Source organism: Lemur catta, chromosome 15 (genome assembly GCF_020740605.2).
Source record: "Lemur catta isolate mLemCat1 chromosome 15, mLemCat1.pri, whole genome shotgun sequence".
NCBI lineage: Eukaryota > Metazoa > Chordata > Mammalia > Primates > Lemuridae > Lemur > Lemur catta.
Genome location: NC_059142.1, coordinates 55,567,075 through 55,584,592, shown reverse-complemented (window position 1 = coordinate 55,584,592; position 17,518 = coordinate 55,567,075). Strand labels below are relative to the sequence as shown.

Sequence of the window (17,518 nt, the reverse complement as noted above, 5' to 3'; positions counted from 1 at the left end):
GAGCACCCGATCTGGGAGCCCCTCCCCAACCTCACCCTTTGCTATGGGTTGGATATAGTCTGTTCCCACGAAAGCTCGTGTTGAAATCTGAGCCCCAGAGTGGTGGTGTTGGCAGGTGGGGCCTGGAGGCAGACCCCCACAGACAGGATTGGTTCCCTTGAGAGTGGGGGTTATAAAGCCAGGACACCCCTCGGGTTTTCCCCTCTTTGCACATGTGCACTTCTCCTCTGACCTTCTCTGCCACGTCGTGAGGCTGCACGGAAGCTCTTGCCAAGAGCCGGGTCCGTGCCCTTGAGCTGCCCAGCCTGCAGAACTGAGCTAAATAAACCTCTTTACAAATTACCCAGTCTCAGGTATTCTTTTACTGCAACACAGAACGGACTCAGACACCCTTCAAGGGCTCCCAGTTTTCAAACCTGGGTCTCGATGACCCGCCACTCCGACACATGCTCCAGGCGGTACCATTTCAAGTCTGGTTTTCCATATAGAAACTTCTTTCAGCCTCACCTGCAGAGACTCTTTACCATGGCCCTAGGCCTGCCCCAGCTGCTCCCCTGCCCTGCGTACTTGCTCCCCAAATCCCTGCCCTCCTCCCTCTCCCGTCACCCAGTTCGATCCTCTGTAAATTCTGGAACACATTGCCCTTATTCCCCTTTGAGTCCCAAGTGCCCGGACATATGAGCTCTCAGGAATTAAGGAAGTTTATTCATAGGACTCAGAATTGACAACCAATTCTCTAAACTTCTACTTACACACACACACGCAAAACATTACAGGCAAAAACATAAAAGCTGGAGAAGACTGTAACACACAGCCAGGGCTACTGCTCTGGGCAGCAGATATTTCATATCAGCTGGGGATTCAGAGCTTGCTGCCTCCCACCACGCCCCCAGCTGGGGGTCAGCCCTGATCGGCCTAACCCAGTCAGAACCTCGTACTTCCCCGGGCCCCAGTGACTGGCTCAGGGACGGGCCCATTGGCAAGAAGGACAGAAGGGACCAGGGCTGGCTCACTGCAGTTTCTGACGTAACCCCTTGCCCCGCCTATGGATACTAAGAAATTGCTGTTCCTTTCTGCCTCTTTATCACCACTAGACCAGGCTTACAAGAAATTCTCAAGGAAGGCTTATATCTGAAAGTAGAAAGATGATAACTGCCATCATGAAAACATACAAATCTATAAAACATGCTGGTAGAGCCAATACACAAAGGAGAATGAGAAAGAAATCAAACATTACCACTATAGAAAACCACACAATTGTAAAAATAAATAATAAGAGAGCAAGTAAGGAACAAAAAATATACAAAAAAATAAACCAGAAAACAACCAATAAAATGACAGTCCTCACCTATCAGCCATAACCTTCAATGCAAATGCATTAAACTCCCCCATTTAAAAGATATAGACGGGGCTGGGCGCGGTGGCTCACGCCTGTAATCCTAGCACTCTGGAGGCCGAGGCGGGAGGATCACTCGAGATCAGGAGTTTGAGACCAGCCTGAGCAAGCAAGACCCTGTCTCTACTAAAAAATAGAAAGAAATTATCTGGACAACTAAAAATATATAGAAAAAATTAGCTGGGCATGGTGGCGCATGCCTGTAGTTCCAGTGACTCAGGAGGCTGAGGCAGGAGGATCGCTTGAGCCCAGGAGTTTGAGGTTGCTGTAAGCTAGACTGATGCCAAGGCACTCTAGCCAGGGCAAAAGAGCGAGACTCTGTCTCTAAAAATAAATAAATAAATAAAATAAAAGACATAGACTGGCTGAATTGATTAAAAAATAAGACCCAATAACATGCTGCCTACAAGAAACTCACCTCACCTGTAAAAATACACATAGACCTAACGCAACATTTTACCCAACAGCTGCAGAATACACATTTTTTTTAAATCAGCACATGGAACATGCTCCAGGATTGGCCATGTGTTAGCACACAAAACAAGTCTCAAAAAAATTTTTAAATAAAAATCACATCAGGCATCTTAACTAACCATAATGGAATAAAACTAGACATCAAAAACAAGAGGAACATTTGAAACTATACAAATACATAGAAATTAAACAACATGCTCCTGAACAACCAATGGGTGAATGAAGAACTTACAAATAAAATTTTAAAATTCCTTGAAACAAATGAAAATAGAAATACAATATACCAAAACCTATGGGATACAGAAAAAGCAGTATTAAAAGGCAAGTTATAGCAATAAATACCTACATCAAAAAACTAGAAAGATATCAAATAAACCACCTAACATGTACCTTAAGGAACTAGAAAGCAAGAACAAACCAAACCCAAATTTAGTAGAAAAGAAGTAATAAAGGTCAGAGCAGAAATAAACAAAATTAAGATTAAAAAAAACAATGCAAAAGATCAACAAAACAATAAATGGTTTTTCGCAAAGATAAACTAAATAAATAAATCATCAGCTAGACTAAGAAACAAAGAGAGAAGACCCAAACAAACAGAATCAAAAACGGATACCACAGAAATACAAAGGATCATTAGAGACTACTACAAGCAACTATACACCAATAAATTAAAAAATCCAGAGGAAATAGATGAATTTCTGGACACATACAACCTATCAAGATTGAACCAAGAGAAAATAGCCCGTGCTGACCAATAACAAGTAATGAGATTGAGTTAGTAATAAAAAGTCTTCCAACAAAGAAAAGTCCAAGACTGGATGGTTTTGCCATTTGACCAAACCTTTAAAGAAAAATTAACATAAATTCTTCTCAAACAATTCAAAAAAATTGAAGTGGAAGGAATTTTTCTTAACTCATTCTACCAGGCTGGCACAACCCTGATACGAAAACTAGACAAAGACAAAACTAAAAAATAAAACAACAGGCCAGTATCCCTGTTGAACACAGATGCAGAAATCCTCAACAAAAGACGAGCAAACCCAATCCAACAGCACAGCAGAAAGATAACACAGCATGATCAAGTGCAGTTTATCCCAGGAATGCAAGGATGGTTCCACATATGCAAATCAGTAAATGTCATACATTGCATCGGTAGAGTAAAGGACAAAAACCATATGAGTATCTCAATAAATGCAGAAAAAGCTTTTGATAAAATTCAACATCGCTTCATGATAAAAACTCTTACTAATTAGGTATAGAAGGAAAGTACTTCAATGTAATAAAGGCTCTATATATAAATCCACAACTATCATCTTACTGAACATGGAAAAGCTAAAAGGTTTTCTGTGAAAAATCTGAACAAGACAAAGATGTCCTCTCTCACCTCTTTAATCCACATAGTACTGGACGTCCTAGCCAGAGAAATTAGGCAAGAGAAAGAAATAAAAGGCATCCAAATTGTAAAGGAGGAAGTCAAATTGTCCCCGTTTGCAGAAAACATGACCTTGTATATAGAAAAATATAAAGACTCTACCAAAAAACTCAGAACTGATAAATTCAGTAAAGTTACAAGATATAAAATTAATGTACAAAAATCTGGCAGGGTGCCGTGGCTCACACCTGTAATCCTAGGCGGGGGAGGATCTTTTGGGATCAGGAGTTTGAGACCAGCCTGAGCAAGAGTAAGACCCCGTCTCTACCAAAATTAGAAAAAATGATGCCGGGACGGTGTCTGCCCATGTTGAGGGCAGATCTTCCCCACCCAGTCCACTTAGACTCACGTGATATGCTTTACCAATTCTCTAGGTACCCCTGAATCTGGGCACACTGACACCTAAGATACCCCCAGGACCAGGCAGCCAGGAGCCTCCGGGCAGACGACACCGTGGCCTCCACTGGCCCCACAGACCCCTGGCCTGCCCGGCTCCCGGGGCTGGGCCTGTCTGCACGCCCCTCTCCTGCCACACGCACTCCTCTCCTGCCGCACCCGGAGCCAGCATCTAGGATGGCCGAGCCCACCCACCTGGCAAACCTGCAAGCGGCTGTGGGCAGGAGCAGCTGCCTCCTCAGTGGCCCTAGCCCGGTCCCCTGACACCTTGGCTTATGTTTCCGTTCCCGTAAATAGAGTCACAGCTGGGTGTGAGGAGGCCCAGGCCACCCTGACGGAGCTGAGGGCACGGCTGCCTCTCCACTCTCCCTGCCTGCCGGGAGGGGCACCCCTGGAGGGCAGCCACTGGCTCGGGCTCAAGTATGAGAAGACTTAATGGCATTCTGTAAAAATGCCACACGCCCACGTCCTCACACAGAACTGCACTTTTCCTGCTCTGCCGCAAACACGCCTGTGGCCCTCGTGGCCTGTCGGAGCCCCGTGCACAAAATCGGAGGTGGGGACGGGAAGAGGCTTTTGGGGAGACCCTCCCAGAGGATGCAAGTGAGCTGGTCCGTGCTCCCAAAGGGTCAGAGACCACACGCAGCCCTTCAAGGCTCTGCTCTCCTACACAGCCCTTCTTGGCCACAGTCAGGGTCCACCCTGCTCCCCTGAAACAGCAGTTAACTCTACTCCCGAGGCCCACCCTTAATTCCTGCTCACCCGACCGCACTCTGCGGAGGTGAGGGCTGGAGCTGTTCATGGACCGAGCCCAGGCGGGCCACAGCCCACGCCAGCACCCACCTTCCCACGCGTCACAGGGGCCAGCAAAACCTCAGCTGCGCTCCTGCCGGGGCACGGGCTCTGGAGGGTTCCATACTGTCTCTGCCAGTTGCTAGCTGTGTGACCGTGGGCAAGTGACAGAACCTCTCTGTGCTTCACACTCAGCCATCTGTGAAAGGCAATTTACGACAGCTCCTCCCTCGATACTTAGCACAGTGCTGGGCACATCACAGGTTAGCAGATTGGGTTTTGTGTGTGTGTGTGTATGTATGTGTATGCATGTGTGTATGTACATATGTACCTGTGTGTGTACATGTGTATGTGTGTGTATGTGTGTGTATTTATTTTCGAAACAAGGTCTCGCTCTGTTGCCTGGGCTACAGTTCAGTGGTGTCATCACAGCTCACAGCAACCTCAAACTCCTGGGCTCAGGTGATCCTCCTACCTTGGCCTCCCGAGTAGCTGGGACTACAGGTGCCACCACACCCGGCTAAAGCGGACAGGTTTTGCTACTTTAATCTCTGGGACGCCGAAGACCCTCTGCTCCAAGGCCCTCCACCCAGGCAGGTGTTCTGCTGGCCAGAAGCTCGGCCATCCCACGACGTGTAACTCAACAGCAAGAAAGTGACAACAGGAGCGGCCACTCGGACACTTACCAGGTGTGCCTGCAGCTCTGTGACCCATCAAGTCCCAGGTATTCCGAAAGAAAAGATGAAACTCTCAAATCTGACTGCCAGCCACGTTCCTCCCCAAATAGCAGCAAGAGAAACTCGGTAAGACAGCAGGCAGCTGCCACTCAAGCCTCTCAGCCCAGTGAAGCACGAGTACCACGAGCACTTTGCACCGACCCACAGCAACGAGTGGCGCAAGAACTGGCGGCTCATACTGACCCCGTCACACACGCGCAGCGTCGGTGAGTCCCCAGGGGCAGGCAGCTCTGGTACTGACACGTGTGGACCTTACACGCCCGAGCAGCACGTATTTAGAAAACACACGTGGTCTCATGAACCTTCTTTGATGCACGCAGCAAATAAGTACTGAGCACCTGCTGTGTGCCAGGCACTGCGCGAGGAACCTGGGACAAAGCAGTGCACGAAGGAGCAAAGGTCCCCTAGCAAGACACAGGCTGGTGAGGCCCAAGGGCTCTGGGAAGACAAAAGCCGGTGGGGTGCACCAGGGTGTCTGGGGGAGGGGCCGGGGGAAGTTTTAAATGGGGCGGTCAGGTGGACCTCGCAGGAGGTGGTAGTTGGGCAAAGACGGAAAGCAGGGAGGAGGCAGCTGTGGGGTCAAAGCACCGAGTGTGTCCCGGGAAGCGCAGGGAGGCCAGTGGGCTCTGGGGGGCTGGCAGGAGAGGCAGGCAGGAGGACTGGGGTGGGCAGCGTCTAGTAGGACCCTGTGGGCCCGTGTAAGGACAGCTTGTGCTCCGAGTTAAACTGGTAGGCGAGGGGGTCTGGGGAGCGGGTTCATGATTTGACTCTGCTGTGCTGAGTGGCAGAGGCAGGGCAGGAAGGAAATCGGGGACCAGCCAGGGCCTCCTGCTGTCACCCCCAGAGGAGGGCAGATGTGGGCTGTGAAGGAAGGAGAGGGCCCGGGGACAGCACTGGGGCTTGGGCGGGGACAGCACTGGGGCTTGGGCGGGGACAGCGGGAAGGACCAGGCAGGGCTCTGCATGTGGAAGGGCTGAAGGTTCACCCAGCGCACAGGCCACGGGGTGGGCCGGCGTTCAGGTGGGAGGCTCAGGATGGAAGGACGAACCGGGCTGCCAGCATGTGGGTGGCATTTAAAACCACAGAACTGGATGAGCCACCAAAAGAGACAGGGAGAATAACCCAGAGCAGAGAACCACAGTCTGAGGTCCTGGAAGCCAACAAAACTGAGGATGGACCTAGCCGGTCAGCAGGTGGGGCCCACCTGACACCGTGCTCCGTCCCTGTCTCTCCATGGGCCTCCCAGAGCCAGCAAGGGGCCTGGGTGGGCTGTGGGGACCCCTCACTGTCCCTCACAAACAGGCCCAGGCAGAGTCCTTACCACCCCCTACCCCCGCCAACACCTCAGACCCCCCCAGTGGCACCCGCTGAACCCTCTAAGACCCCTCAGCTCTGCCGGACACTTCTCACTCGGGAGGACAAGCAGAACCCTGAGTTCTCACCAGGAAATGAAACCGAAAGTTTAAAAAAGTGGCTGGCACCTCTAGCAAAGGACCCGACAAAGCTGTTCTTCTAAAGAAAGTGCTTCTCACGAGAGTCTTAGCCACAGAGGACCCCGGCCCTGCCTGGGCTGCCTGCTGGTCACAGCTTCCATTTCCTGGAAAGGACTGTCTGTCCACCGCCGGGGTCCCCACTGCCCCACTGGGTCCCCATCATACCCAGGGCCTCACCTGCCACGGGGGCCACAGGAGGAGGCAGCCTCTCTCCGCACTGGCTGCAGAACTTGGGGGCTTCCTCTTTGGAGACATGCTGGCACGAAGGACACCTCATGCCTCCGGTGGGAGCTTCTGGAGACTGCGACTGCCCCGCTCCAGATCTGGAAGCAAGAGCAGGAGGCTGAGCAGCCCGTTATATACCTCCCCTGCTGTCATGTGACCAGGCCCAGCTTCGGTTTCATTTTCTGGGAAAGTGAAATTACAGTGGCCCAGAAGGTCCCCTGGTCAATCAAAACCTAGCACACCCCCTGCAGCCAGTCCCCATCGCCGTGGCCGCTCTGTCCCAAGCTCCTCCCTCACCTGCGTGCCCACCCCTGCAGCCCACACCCGGCCCCGGAGCTCGGAGCCCGCTCTGAGCCACCACCGCTCAGCGAGTCTGAGACCGTCCCTGCTGAAGAGCCATAGTCGCTTCCCCAGCACAACCGCTGAGAACTCGAGGGGAGGAGGGTCCCCGAGGCAGGTAAGACGTGGGAGGCGAGCGGGAGCAAGGCGCTTGGCCGCCTCGTCCCCCCACAGGTGAGGATTAGGCGAGTCTCACAGGGACAGCTCTTAGGGCGCTACAGAAACGCCCGGGGCTTTCCTACTGGCCCCCCCCTTTCCCGCTGGCCTCGGACCGACAACTGCGGGAGCAGTGGCCAGGGCGGCTCGGTCTCACCAGACCCTGAGTTCTTTCGGGCAGGACCGGGATGGGGGGAACGAGGGGTGTGCGGTTCCCTGGCTTCACCTGCGTGGGAGACTGAGGCACGCCACCTGAACACTTCTGTGGCCATGAAGGAACTCGACATTAGGGAACCCGTATTCTAGCAGGGGCCCCGTACCTGCTCAGAGACAGCCCTCGGGAAGGACTTGGCAGCAGAGAGAAGAGGTCGGCCAGAGGCTGCCGCGGCCTCACCAGTTCTCCGAGAGCAGCGGGAGGTTACCTGGGACTTTATCTGCATAACAAGACAATTACCCAGAGGCCACCTCCCCCCACCCCACGCCCCTACCCAATGCTAATGCTATCAAACCGCCATCACCTGGCCCTGCCTGCTTCAGGCTTATGTTTTGTGAGGCTCCCGTTTGCACATAATAAATTCGTACGCCTTTTCTCCCTTCATCTGCCTACTGTCATTTTATTCCAGAGACCCAAATTATCTCTCTCCTTCGGAGAGTAAAGTTTAAAACTCCCCTACACCTGCTGCAGCCAGGACCTGGCCCCCATGCCGCCCCCTCCCCTCTCCACATCCCCTGAAGCAACCACCGCTGCGGTCTGGGCACTCCCTCACTCAAACATCTTCAATGACTCCCCATTGCCTAGGCCTCTTTCTTTCCACCCAGAGTGTTTCCTCCTCCAATGCTGTGCTTCCCCGCAGACAAGAAAACTCAGAACAGGCTCAGGAAAACCCACCCCCCAAAGCATCTTGTTGCTCCCGGCCTGCACAGGGCGGGTGGGGGGGGTGCCAAAGACAGGCGAGGGCTCCAGGCACCCAACACTTCCTTCCACCGGCTCGCTGACACATCCGGCTCTCTTCCCCAAGTGCTGATTCAACGCCCATCCCCCAGCCCCTGCGGAGGACAGCAGGGCGGGGGCGGGGAGGCCGCCGTGCACTTGCCCCTTGCCCCTGCCCCGCCAGGCCTGGAGCCCCTGCCCCGCGGCCCGCGTCGGCCGCCCCTTCCGCGGGAACTCACTGTGAGTGAAGACGCGGTACCTTTCGCAGCTGCGCTTTTCAGGTGCCGCCATCCGTGAAGCGAGGACTCTGGGAGGGGCCCCGGGCGCCAGGTGTGGCCGTCCCGGTCCGGGCCCAGGTCCGCGCCGGGCACCCCCGCCGGCAGCTCCTCCGCCCGCGCCGGGGCCGATCGGGGGCGTCCTGCCCTGCGGGGCTGTCGCCGGCGTCCCGGGAGTGCCTCGCGCGGGGACCCGGCACCGCAGGGAAACCGAAACTCGGAGCGGGAGGAAGAGGCGGGAGGGCGGCGGCCGGACACCCGCGCATCACGACGCAGGCGCCGCGCACCCGGCGCGCGGGACCCTCCACCCCGCCTGGCCGGGCCCGGCGCGCGGGACTCGCAGCCTGCGGCCCCGCAGCCAAGCCCCGCACCCCGCCCCGCGGGCCCGCGGCACGCACAGGACGCGGCATCCCCCACCCGCCGGACCGCGCCCTGCGGGCCGCATCCCCGGGACCCGGCCCGCACCCCGACCCGGCCCGCGTCCCGCCCGCGCCGGCTCTCCCGCGCGCCCGGCAGCTCCGACGGCGTCCGGGGCCGCGCACGCGAGGCGGGTCATTCGGCCCCGCTGCAGACCCCTCGGAGCGCGGCGGAGGTCACCAGCCCATCGCTCGGGGCCTGTGCGGAGCGGCCGAGCGACCGCCGCGGCCGAGGGCGGTGGACACTTCGCGGCCCCTCGCCAGGCGCTCAGACACCTGCCCTGGAGAGGCCGTCTCGGCCCGCACCCGGGCCCCTCTGTGCCTCAGTTTCCTCATTTGTGAGGCTCACAGTGCGGCTTCCCAGGGCCCTTGGAGGGGTAATGATAACCGTATGGCAGACGCCTGGGCACTCACCGTCCCAGCCGACCCCCACCTTGCTGTCCCCCCCACCTCCCCCCGAGAGCTCTTGGAGGGAGCCTGCGCCCCAGCGCGGGGCTGTGGTCGTCACAGCTGGCTCGCAAAGCTGCGGGCTCCCCGCCCAGTTCTCTGACCCTCTCTTTCCCCACCCTCTCCACGCGCGCTGTCCTTCTGGGCCCGGCGCCCCAGCTCTGTCTTCTTGGGGTGCCCCTCCTCCAGCACCCACACCCCTCTCAGGGCTGGCTTCTCTGCCATTTGGTCTCCAGGGTGACATCTGAGCTCCAGGCAGTGCCTCAGGCACTTGGCTCAGGTCACCGTATTTTGTATTTCCCACAAAGCCCAACCTAACCAGCCACCCCACTGCCCAGTTCATCCAGGGTCCCCCCTGGGGCTTCCCACTGTGGTGATGTAGCAGGGGTCCCACAAGAGAGAGCTTCTGTGGAGAGAAGGGGGCACCAGGCGGGACTGGCTGGACCCCGTCACAAAGCCTAGCTGTCAGAGAGCGGCCACAGGCTGCACTCCTGGTCCTAGCAGGAGAGGATGTCGTCAGGACCGGGAGAGATGCAAGCAGTCCATGCTGGGATCCCCTTGCAGGAATGTCAAGAGAAGGGAGAAGGTGGCCCCACCCATGCCACCTGTCAGGTCTGGGGAACACCGGCAGAGATAGCTAGGCCCAGCAGAGAGCTGGCCAAGACCAGGACATCCTTCCAGACCATCACAGCCAGTCCCGGTGGCCGGTGGCCCCTTCTGAGTGTGCCCTGAGGGGCAGCGGCAGCCCCGGGTGGGCACTGCGCGGTCCAGAAGAGGAGGCGTGGCAGCCTCACCCTGCCAGCGTGTGCATGGGACCCCAGCCTGTCCGAAAGTCACAGGCAGTCTGTGAAGGTCCAGTGGAGTCACCACCTCAGGGGCGGGGGCCAGCAGGGTGTCAGACCACCAGGGCACCACAGCCTGGTGGGGTCTAGGGACACTGGCTGTACCAGATGCACAGCCTGGACAGGTCACAGGCTGAGTCTGCTTCCTGATCCGGCCTTAACTGCAAAACCCAGCACCACGTTTACGAATCAGAGTCCTCCCCGGGGAGACCAGGCCCCACAAAGGAGGGCGGCTTTTGGATTTGTAAGGCCATTTTAACGCCCCCAGCGGATGTCCCTCCAACCCCCTTCTCTCTATGCTTATCTACGCCTTAGAGGAATGGTGGGTGTTAGGTTTATTCCAGGTGGGAACCCGAAAAGTATGTGTAGGACATAATGTGGTTAATACAAAACTTAGGCTTGTAAAACAACGGCTGCAGGAGTCTGGGGAGTCCCCGGACTTTGTAGATCTAACAGATAGCTGCAGCCAGCATCCCTCTTCCTCCCTCCCTGATGGAGACCGAGGCTACCCCTCCCTAGCTCACCTGGTAGGGACAACAACAGAGCAGAAGGATGGATGCACTGGGGCAAAGGGGTCATAGAAGTAAAGAAGAATTTACTACAAACAGCTGTTCTGCCCACCGTCCTCTGCTGCACGTAGCAGGAAGCAATTCTTCACCTGCCAGTTTGGCCCAGAAACAAAGAACTGAACAGGGCACGTGGGAGTCGGCTATCCACGTTTATAAAGACCCTCACTAAACCCCCCTCTGTGCTGACTCTCTTTCGGACTCAGCCCGCCCGCACCCGGGTGAATAAAGCAGCCGCGTTGCTCCCACATAGCCTGTGTGTGAGATCTGTCCTTTGGGGCATTCGCCCTTTCACCCAACTTGATCTGTGGGTCTAGATGAGTGAAGTTTCAGGCGGGATTATCGGTTACCACCTTTAACCGAGCCTTTCTTCAGCCCTTGGAGTTCAGTGTAACCAGCTCACCTCGTGCCAAGGCCGTAGGGCAGATCCAGGTGAGTAACTTGTAGTAGGAGGATTAACACAAGCACTCAACTTGCAGAGGGGGAGGCCGGTGCGAGGAAGGAGCTGCCACTTTGTACTTGCTCCCAGTCGGTCTGTGTGTGTGGTTGGTGTGGACGTCCTGTTTGGACAGGTGCAGGCACAGCCGCCAGGTGTTCCAGGAAGGTGGGGGTGCTGGACAGCGTCCCCCTGCCAGAGCCGAGAACCTGGTGGTGAGTAGTCACGTCAGCAAGGCAACTAAACCGTACAGCGGGTTGGCCGCCCACAGAAGCAAGCCCACAACCCACGGCCACGCCAGACACGCCCAGGAGAGATGCAAAAGCTTACGCCCCATGCAACGAAGGTAGACCTTGAAACGTGCTTGCAATGTTTTTAGATAATAAAAATAATATTGCATACAAGGAATGCATAAATGTAATGTATGAGCTAATATAGAAAATAAGACAGAGAAATTACATGGACCACGGCAGGCGAGGTTCCCTTTGTAGAGCAGAGCCTGGAGCCGGCAGCGATGGCTTGACGGGTGCGGGCCGCGGCATGGTGGAAGAAGGGGCGGGTGTTAGGGTGGCGATGCAGCTGCACTCGGGTTTGGAGAAAGGTTTCTCCAGACAGAGATTAGGATACAAAAAAAGGGCTTATTGACTTTTCCCTTGGTGGAGGGGTCGGGAAAGGACGGTCAGGGAGGCTGAAAGGGGAAGAATGTGCTCCCCCAAGATCAGCCCTGGGGCTTTTTAAAGGGGTTATGGAATGGCAGGGACAGTCAGAAACTGCTGCCTTCGCTCCTTCCTTTCTTCTTGCCAGCAGGTAGGTGACAAACAGCGCCAGGATGTCAAAGTCCAGGAGTGGGTTTTCTGCCTTCCATGGAGAAGGGATTGTCACAGAAGATGTGACTCTGTCCCCAAGATATGGTTGAGGCTGTAGCTCGTTCTCCTGCTGTTTACTCAGGAATCTGTAAAAGCAGATTCTCAGAAAACCATTTTGAAAGAGAGAGATCCACATCTCTTTTCCGTCCCTTCAGCTTTTCGAAAGTTGTGTGAGAAACAGAACTCCTGCAGGGTGCCTGTCAGTGAGAGAGCTCACAGGATTATTCTTTAACTGTTACTGGGGAAATGGTGAGATTAGGTCTTTTCCTGTTATTTAATAATTTTGCAAGGCCACCCCTTTCAACCAGGCAGATGGGGGGCGTGACGCAGTGTGCAGGTCCTGGCAGGTGGTGTCACCTGCAGCTGTTGCTGCCCAGCCAGGTTCATTTGCCCAAGAAGCGGCCAATACACTGAGTCTGCAGGTTTACGACAGAGAGAGTCTTAGACGCTCCTCAAATCCGCCTCCCCAAGAATTTGGGAGACAGGGTTATTAAGGATAGTTTGGCAGGCAAGGGATTAGGCAATTAGGTTTGTTAATTGGGGCCAAATTATAGAGATGTAGAAATCATCTTCTTGTGCTGCTCCAGTCCCCGGGGTCACAGTTCCAGGTGAGTCGGTTTCTTGGTCTGGGGGGGGCCAATGGATCCACCGGAATGCGGGCCGGAAGATATCCTAAACACTACCGTTAGGTTTCAGAACAGTGATGTTATCTAGGGAGAAAGTGAAGAATCTTTATGGACACCTGCTGCGTGGCTCCGGAGTGGCAATTACGGGGAAACAGTTACTAATTATCATCATTTGTAGCTAGGCCCTCACCACAGTTCTCACCTTGCACCCCACTGCGGAAGGGTGGTTTCACAGCCTTGCCCCTAAAGGACGGTCCCCTGGGTGCAGCAGCCTTGACTCTGGGCTTCTCCCCCGGGAGGAAGACTCCGTGCCCACAAAGGGCTGGCAAGATCCCCCTGGGGAGAAGCCTGCACGAGATCAGCAGAGGGGCCCCCCGCGACTCACAGCTGCACTGGGCCACCACTGAGCCCCTCAGCCTCCTGTCCTTGTCATTGTGCTTCTCAACTCACTAATGGGTGTCTTGCTCCACCTAGATCAGACTACAGTCTTCCGAGGGCTGAGCCCAGCTCTGCCCACTGCATTGTAGAAACCTGACCTAGACCCTCTTCTTGGTCCGGAGGATGTATTATCTGAAACTTCCTTGACGTTCTGGTTGCAGAAAGTCAGGCCCAAAACCCACCTCCAGCTGCACTTCTTTCCGCCCCTGCAGATCTGATAATCCTGGTGTCGCCTTCAGGCTCCTTAGCAGAGCTGCTGCAGGAGTGGACACATGCTGTCCTGCCAGCCCAGGGCGGTGGCAGAGAGGCACACGTGGGGGAGTCGGAGCCCTGAGTTTGCAAGAACAATGGGCCTTGTGCAGGAAGGCCCTGGCCTGGAGCCACAGTTGTCCGGCTCTGAAGCCACAGCTCTGTGTCCCTGCTCCGCAAGAGGTCCCTGGGCTCACGGCCCATGTCACAGCAGGGCTTGTTGATGCGCGGGAATGAATAGAGCACCCCCATTTATTCCAGGACCCTGTGAATAAAAACTGCAGGGCAGGCAGGGCCAGAGTCCCAGCGCCAGTGGCGGCTGCTGGCCAGTCAGCCTTCGGATCTTAGCTGTGGCCAGGACATCCCCACAGAAAGCGAAGATGCAAGGACTCGCCTACGTCAGGGTGGCAGAGCCTCAACGTGGGTGGAGAAAGATTAAGAGAGTGAGATATAAAAGTAAAAAAGTTTATTTTGTCCTTTTAGAAGAGAGAGAAAAAGGGAGGGTGACGCGTGGCATTGCAAAGGAGAAGGGAGGTGCCAGCAGCAAGGCCACGTGGCTTGCTGCTTTTATGGGGACAAAGAGAGAAGGAAAAAATAGCAATTGTGTCAAGGTGTCTGTCTGTCTTGCTTTTTTCTCCGTTCCTGGAGACTTGTTATCGCTGAGACGCAGTCAGGCTCATGCAGGGATGTGATTCTGCCCCTGAGACATGGTTTGGGGCAGGAAACTGAGGCCTGGGGTTTGCCCCCTGCTGTCCGTCCTCGGCGTCTCAGGAAGATCTGGAGGCCACAGAAACAGGCCGTGGGCAGGGGGTAAAGAGACGGACGTGCATTTCCTTGGGCTCTTTTCAGATGTTTGTGAAGACAGAGTCCCTGCAGGGTGCCTGCTGGCTGGGGACAGAAAGAGCCCAGACACAGGTCATAGCTAGGTCTCTAGCTGTTACCCGAAAGTTGCCAGATTAGGTATTTTCCTGTTCTTGCAGCGTGAGAGAGACAGGCAGTTAAGCTGTTTGCTAAATGGGCTTTGGGTGCAAACCGGTTGGGGCCGAGTGTGGCTGGTCGGAGGCAGTTATGTTTAGTTATGTTTTGGGCCTGAACACTCTTGAGTAGGGGTCATGCTCCTTTGACCTCATTAAGTAAAAAAATGTCCCAGGGTCAAATATTGCCCAGGTTAAAATGGCGGGGACAAAAAGTCCTGCATCAGCACTGAATGGTGTCCCCGACACAGGCTTCAGGCCGTGCAGACGGAAGAGCAAACTGTGGCTGGGACCGGTGGCCCGCAGGAGACCTCAAGTGCCATCACCAGGCCCCTGACCATAGCACTGAAGTCCCCCGTGACCCTGGTGGCTTCATTTTCCTACTTTCTTCTGGCTTAGTTTGCCCGTAGTGTCCTAGGTTGGACTTGGTTAGTTTCAACACCCCTACCCACCCCAGAGTAAGAGGGAATGGCCTGGGAAAAAAGGGGGCAGAAAGATTTTCTGTCTTGTTAAAACTTCCCCCACTCTTTTGGGGAACTGCAGCCGGCCTGCATCCCTGGGGCAGGTTAAGTCTTTTGTTGAAACTCCCAGGTGGGCGGCTGGCAGAGTTCACAGGCTTTGTCTTTGGCTGAGATGGGATTAGAACAGTGAACCACAGTAAATGCCTGAAGCCCAGAGCCCTCCCTTTGCAAGCTCTGTATTTCTGCCCACGTGTAGGAAATTTGGGATTTTCGAGACCAGAAGGGCTACCCTGTTTCCTCCAAAGTAGACTCTCTTTCCTTCCTCCACATTCTTGTGACCCAGCCTCGCAGATGAGTGACCAAGCCTCAGCGTTCCTGGGCTTGAGGTGATAAGAAAAACCCCCATCTATTACCTGGCACAGCAGCTACCTGAGACCCCCAGCCCTCAAGGCAGACCTGCATCAGCATACTACTAACCTATTATCTGGCCCATCAACTAGTCTATTACCTGGTGCATCAGCATAACACTAACCTATTACCTGGTGCATCAACATAATACTAACCTATTACCTGGCGGGTGTTAGCCACCTGAGACCCCATCCCTTGGACCACCCCAACTTAATAAAAGTGGGAAAAATCGGGTAGACAGGGCTCAGAATTTGGTGGCAAGACCCCTCTGAGCCTGCCAGCCAATAAACCTTGAGTCTCAGACTCTCCATGTGCCCCTTGGTTTGGGACCACCCGCTGTGACACTTGCTATAACAGCGGCTCCGTTGTCCCACCGCTGCCGTTTGTGTGTGTCTGTGACCAATTCACCCTTTACAAAAATACCACTCACATGGATTAGGGCCCATGACGCCCCGGTGTGACCTCATTTTAACTAATTCCAACTGCAAAACCCTATTTTCAAGTAAGGCCACATTTGGAGGTACTGGGGGTGAGGACTTAACACACGGCATTTGGGGGACACAGTTGGGCCCACCATGTGTACTGCTGGCCTGACCTCAGTCACGTGGCCGACAGGTCAGGACGGGCGTGGTGGCTGGAGAGCGCAGTCACGCGAGCCCAGGTTTGAGACTGAGGCCCACGAGGCTCGGGTGGCTGACGTGGGTGGTGGTGGGCCCAATCCCTCTGACACCAAATTCTAAACTCTATTCACACCTCTCTCTTCTTTTTAGAATTAGTCTTAAATTAAAAGGTAATATATGGATATACTGTTCTTTGGAAAATTAAACCACACAGATTGAGTTAAAATCAACCTAAGAAGAGCAATACCAAGGAGTAACTACTTCTATGAATCTGATGTCTGTCTTTCCAGAACTTTTCTAAAAAACTTGTACATCCATCCTGGAATTGTTCCCTGTCTGTTCACACAAAGGACTCACAGAGGCGCATCCATCTGCAACGCGCTTCGCGGACCGTTGGCATTAGTACCTGAAGCGCCTCCTCGTCCCTCTTAGCTGCCCATACTCCGCAGCGTCTGTTCTGCAGCCGAGACGCTGTCGCGCTGAGAGACGGTCGGTTGCTTTCGGCTTCTTAAAGTCACTTAAGGGTGTTGTGACAACCAGCCCTGCACCCACTTCCCGGGGCTGCTTGACCATGTTGGTCTGAGCAGATTCTGAGAAAGCAGATGCCGAGTCGAGGCGTGTGACTGTGATGAAACCCAGGGGGCCACCTACCCGCCATGGCGCGTCACTCACTTCCCCCGGCTCTGTGGACGGCCCATCTGCTGGCTCAAGAAAGGGTGACCCCGGTGTGTGCCAGCCAGAAACGGACCGTGCTCCCGACAGCCCTGGCAGGGGGCCAGTGGGCAGAGCTTTGGGACAGGTACCCTTTGTGCAGAAAGAGAAGCTGCCCGAGGTCAGAAAATACATGGCTGGAGGGCAGGCGACCAGTTCGCTGGCTGGTCAGGGGCCCGGGGGTCGGAGGTGGGGGACAGAGGCCAGGAGGCTGAAGACAAGGGACCCGGAGGCCATGAAGGGATGAAGGCAGCCCCAGTGGGGAGCCCAGAGCAGGCACCGCCCGTCAGAGGGGCCCCCGCCGGGCTGGACTGGCCGGCCCTGGTCCTCTCGCTGCGCTCGGACACTGGCCAGGACCTCCCTGGAAGAACGACAGCGGCCTGGGGCCTGCAGCTGGGGGCCACCAGCCTGCGGCTGCGTGATCAAGTGAAGATAAAAACACACACAGTTTCCAGCTGCCATGACAAAATACTCCAGACTGGGAGTGCTTAAAAAACGGAAACGAATCTTCTCACAATCCTGGGGGCTGGAAGTCCCGGTTCACGGTGCTGGCCGATTTGGTTTCCAGTGAGGCCTCTGCTCCTGGGTGGCCGCGGACTTGTTCTTGCCGTGTCCTGTCGGGGCTTCTTGGAGTGAGCTGGAAGGCAGGGCTCTCCGGTGTCCCTGCTAAGGACACTAACGCTACGCGCTCAAGGCCCCACCCTGTGACCTCATTTAACCCCAGTTCCCTCCTACAGGCCCCGCACTGCAGGTGCGGCTTCAACTGCAGCATTTTGGGGGACCACAGTTCAGGCCACAACCCGTGCACGTGG

General features: G+C 55.2%; 1 protein-coding gene and 1 long non-coding RNA gene across 4 annotated transcripts in view; one reads left to right on the top strand and one right to left on the bottom strand.

Moving 5' to 3' along the window:
• RNF213 (ring finger protein 213) overlaps positions 1–7,038 on the bottom strand; it is a 90,845-nt gene extending 83,807 nt beyond the window's left edge. For all 3 annotated transcript variants that reach the window (XM_045569629.1, XM_045569630.1, XM_045569631.1), the window contains exon 1: positions 6,898–7,038. In XM_045569629.1, coding sequence (XP_045425585.1) covers positions 6,898–6,997 — 100 coding nt within the window. In that variant the 5' untranslated portion in view covers positions 6,998–7,038. The remainder of the gene's footprint in view (positions 1–6,897) is intronic.
• A 104-nt stretch (positions 7,039–7,142) lies between these two features.
• LOC123650821 lies at positions 7,143–8,038 on the top strand. The gene is made up of 2 exons (XR_006739496.1): positions 7,143–7,402; positions 7,747–8,038. It is a non-coding gene; the product is annotated as an uncharacterized LOC123650821 (long non-coding RNA).
• Positions 8,039–17,518: the final 9,480 nt, after the last annotated feature.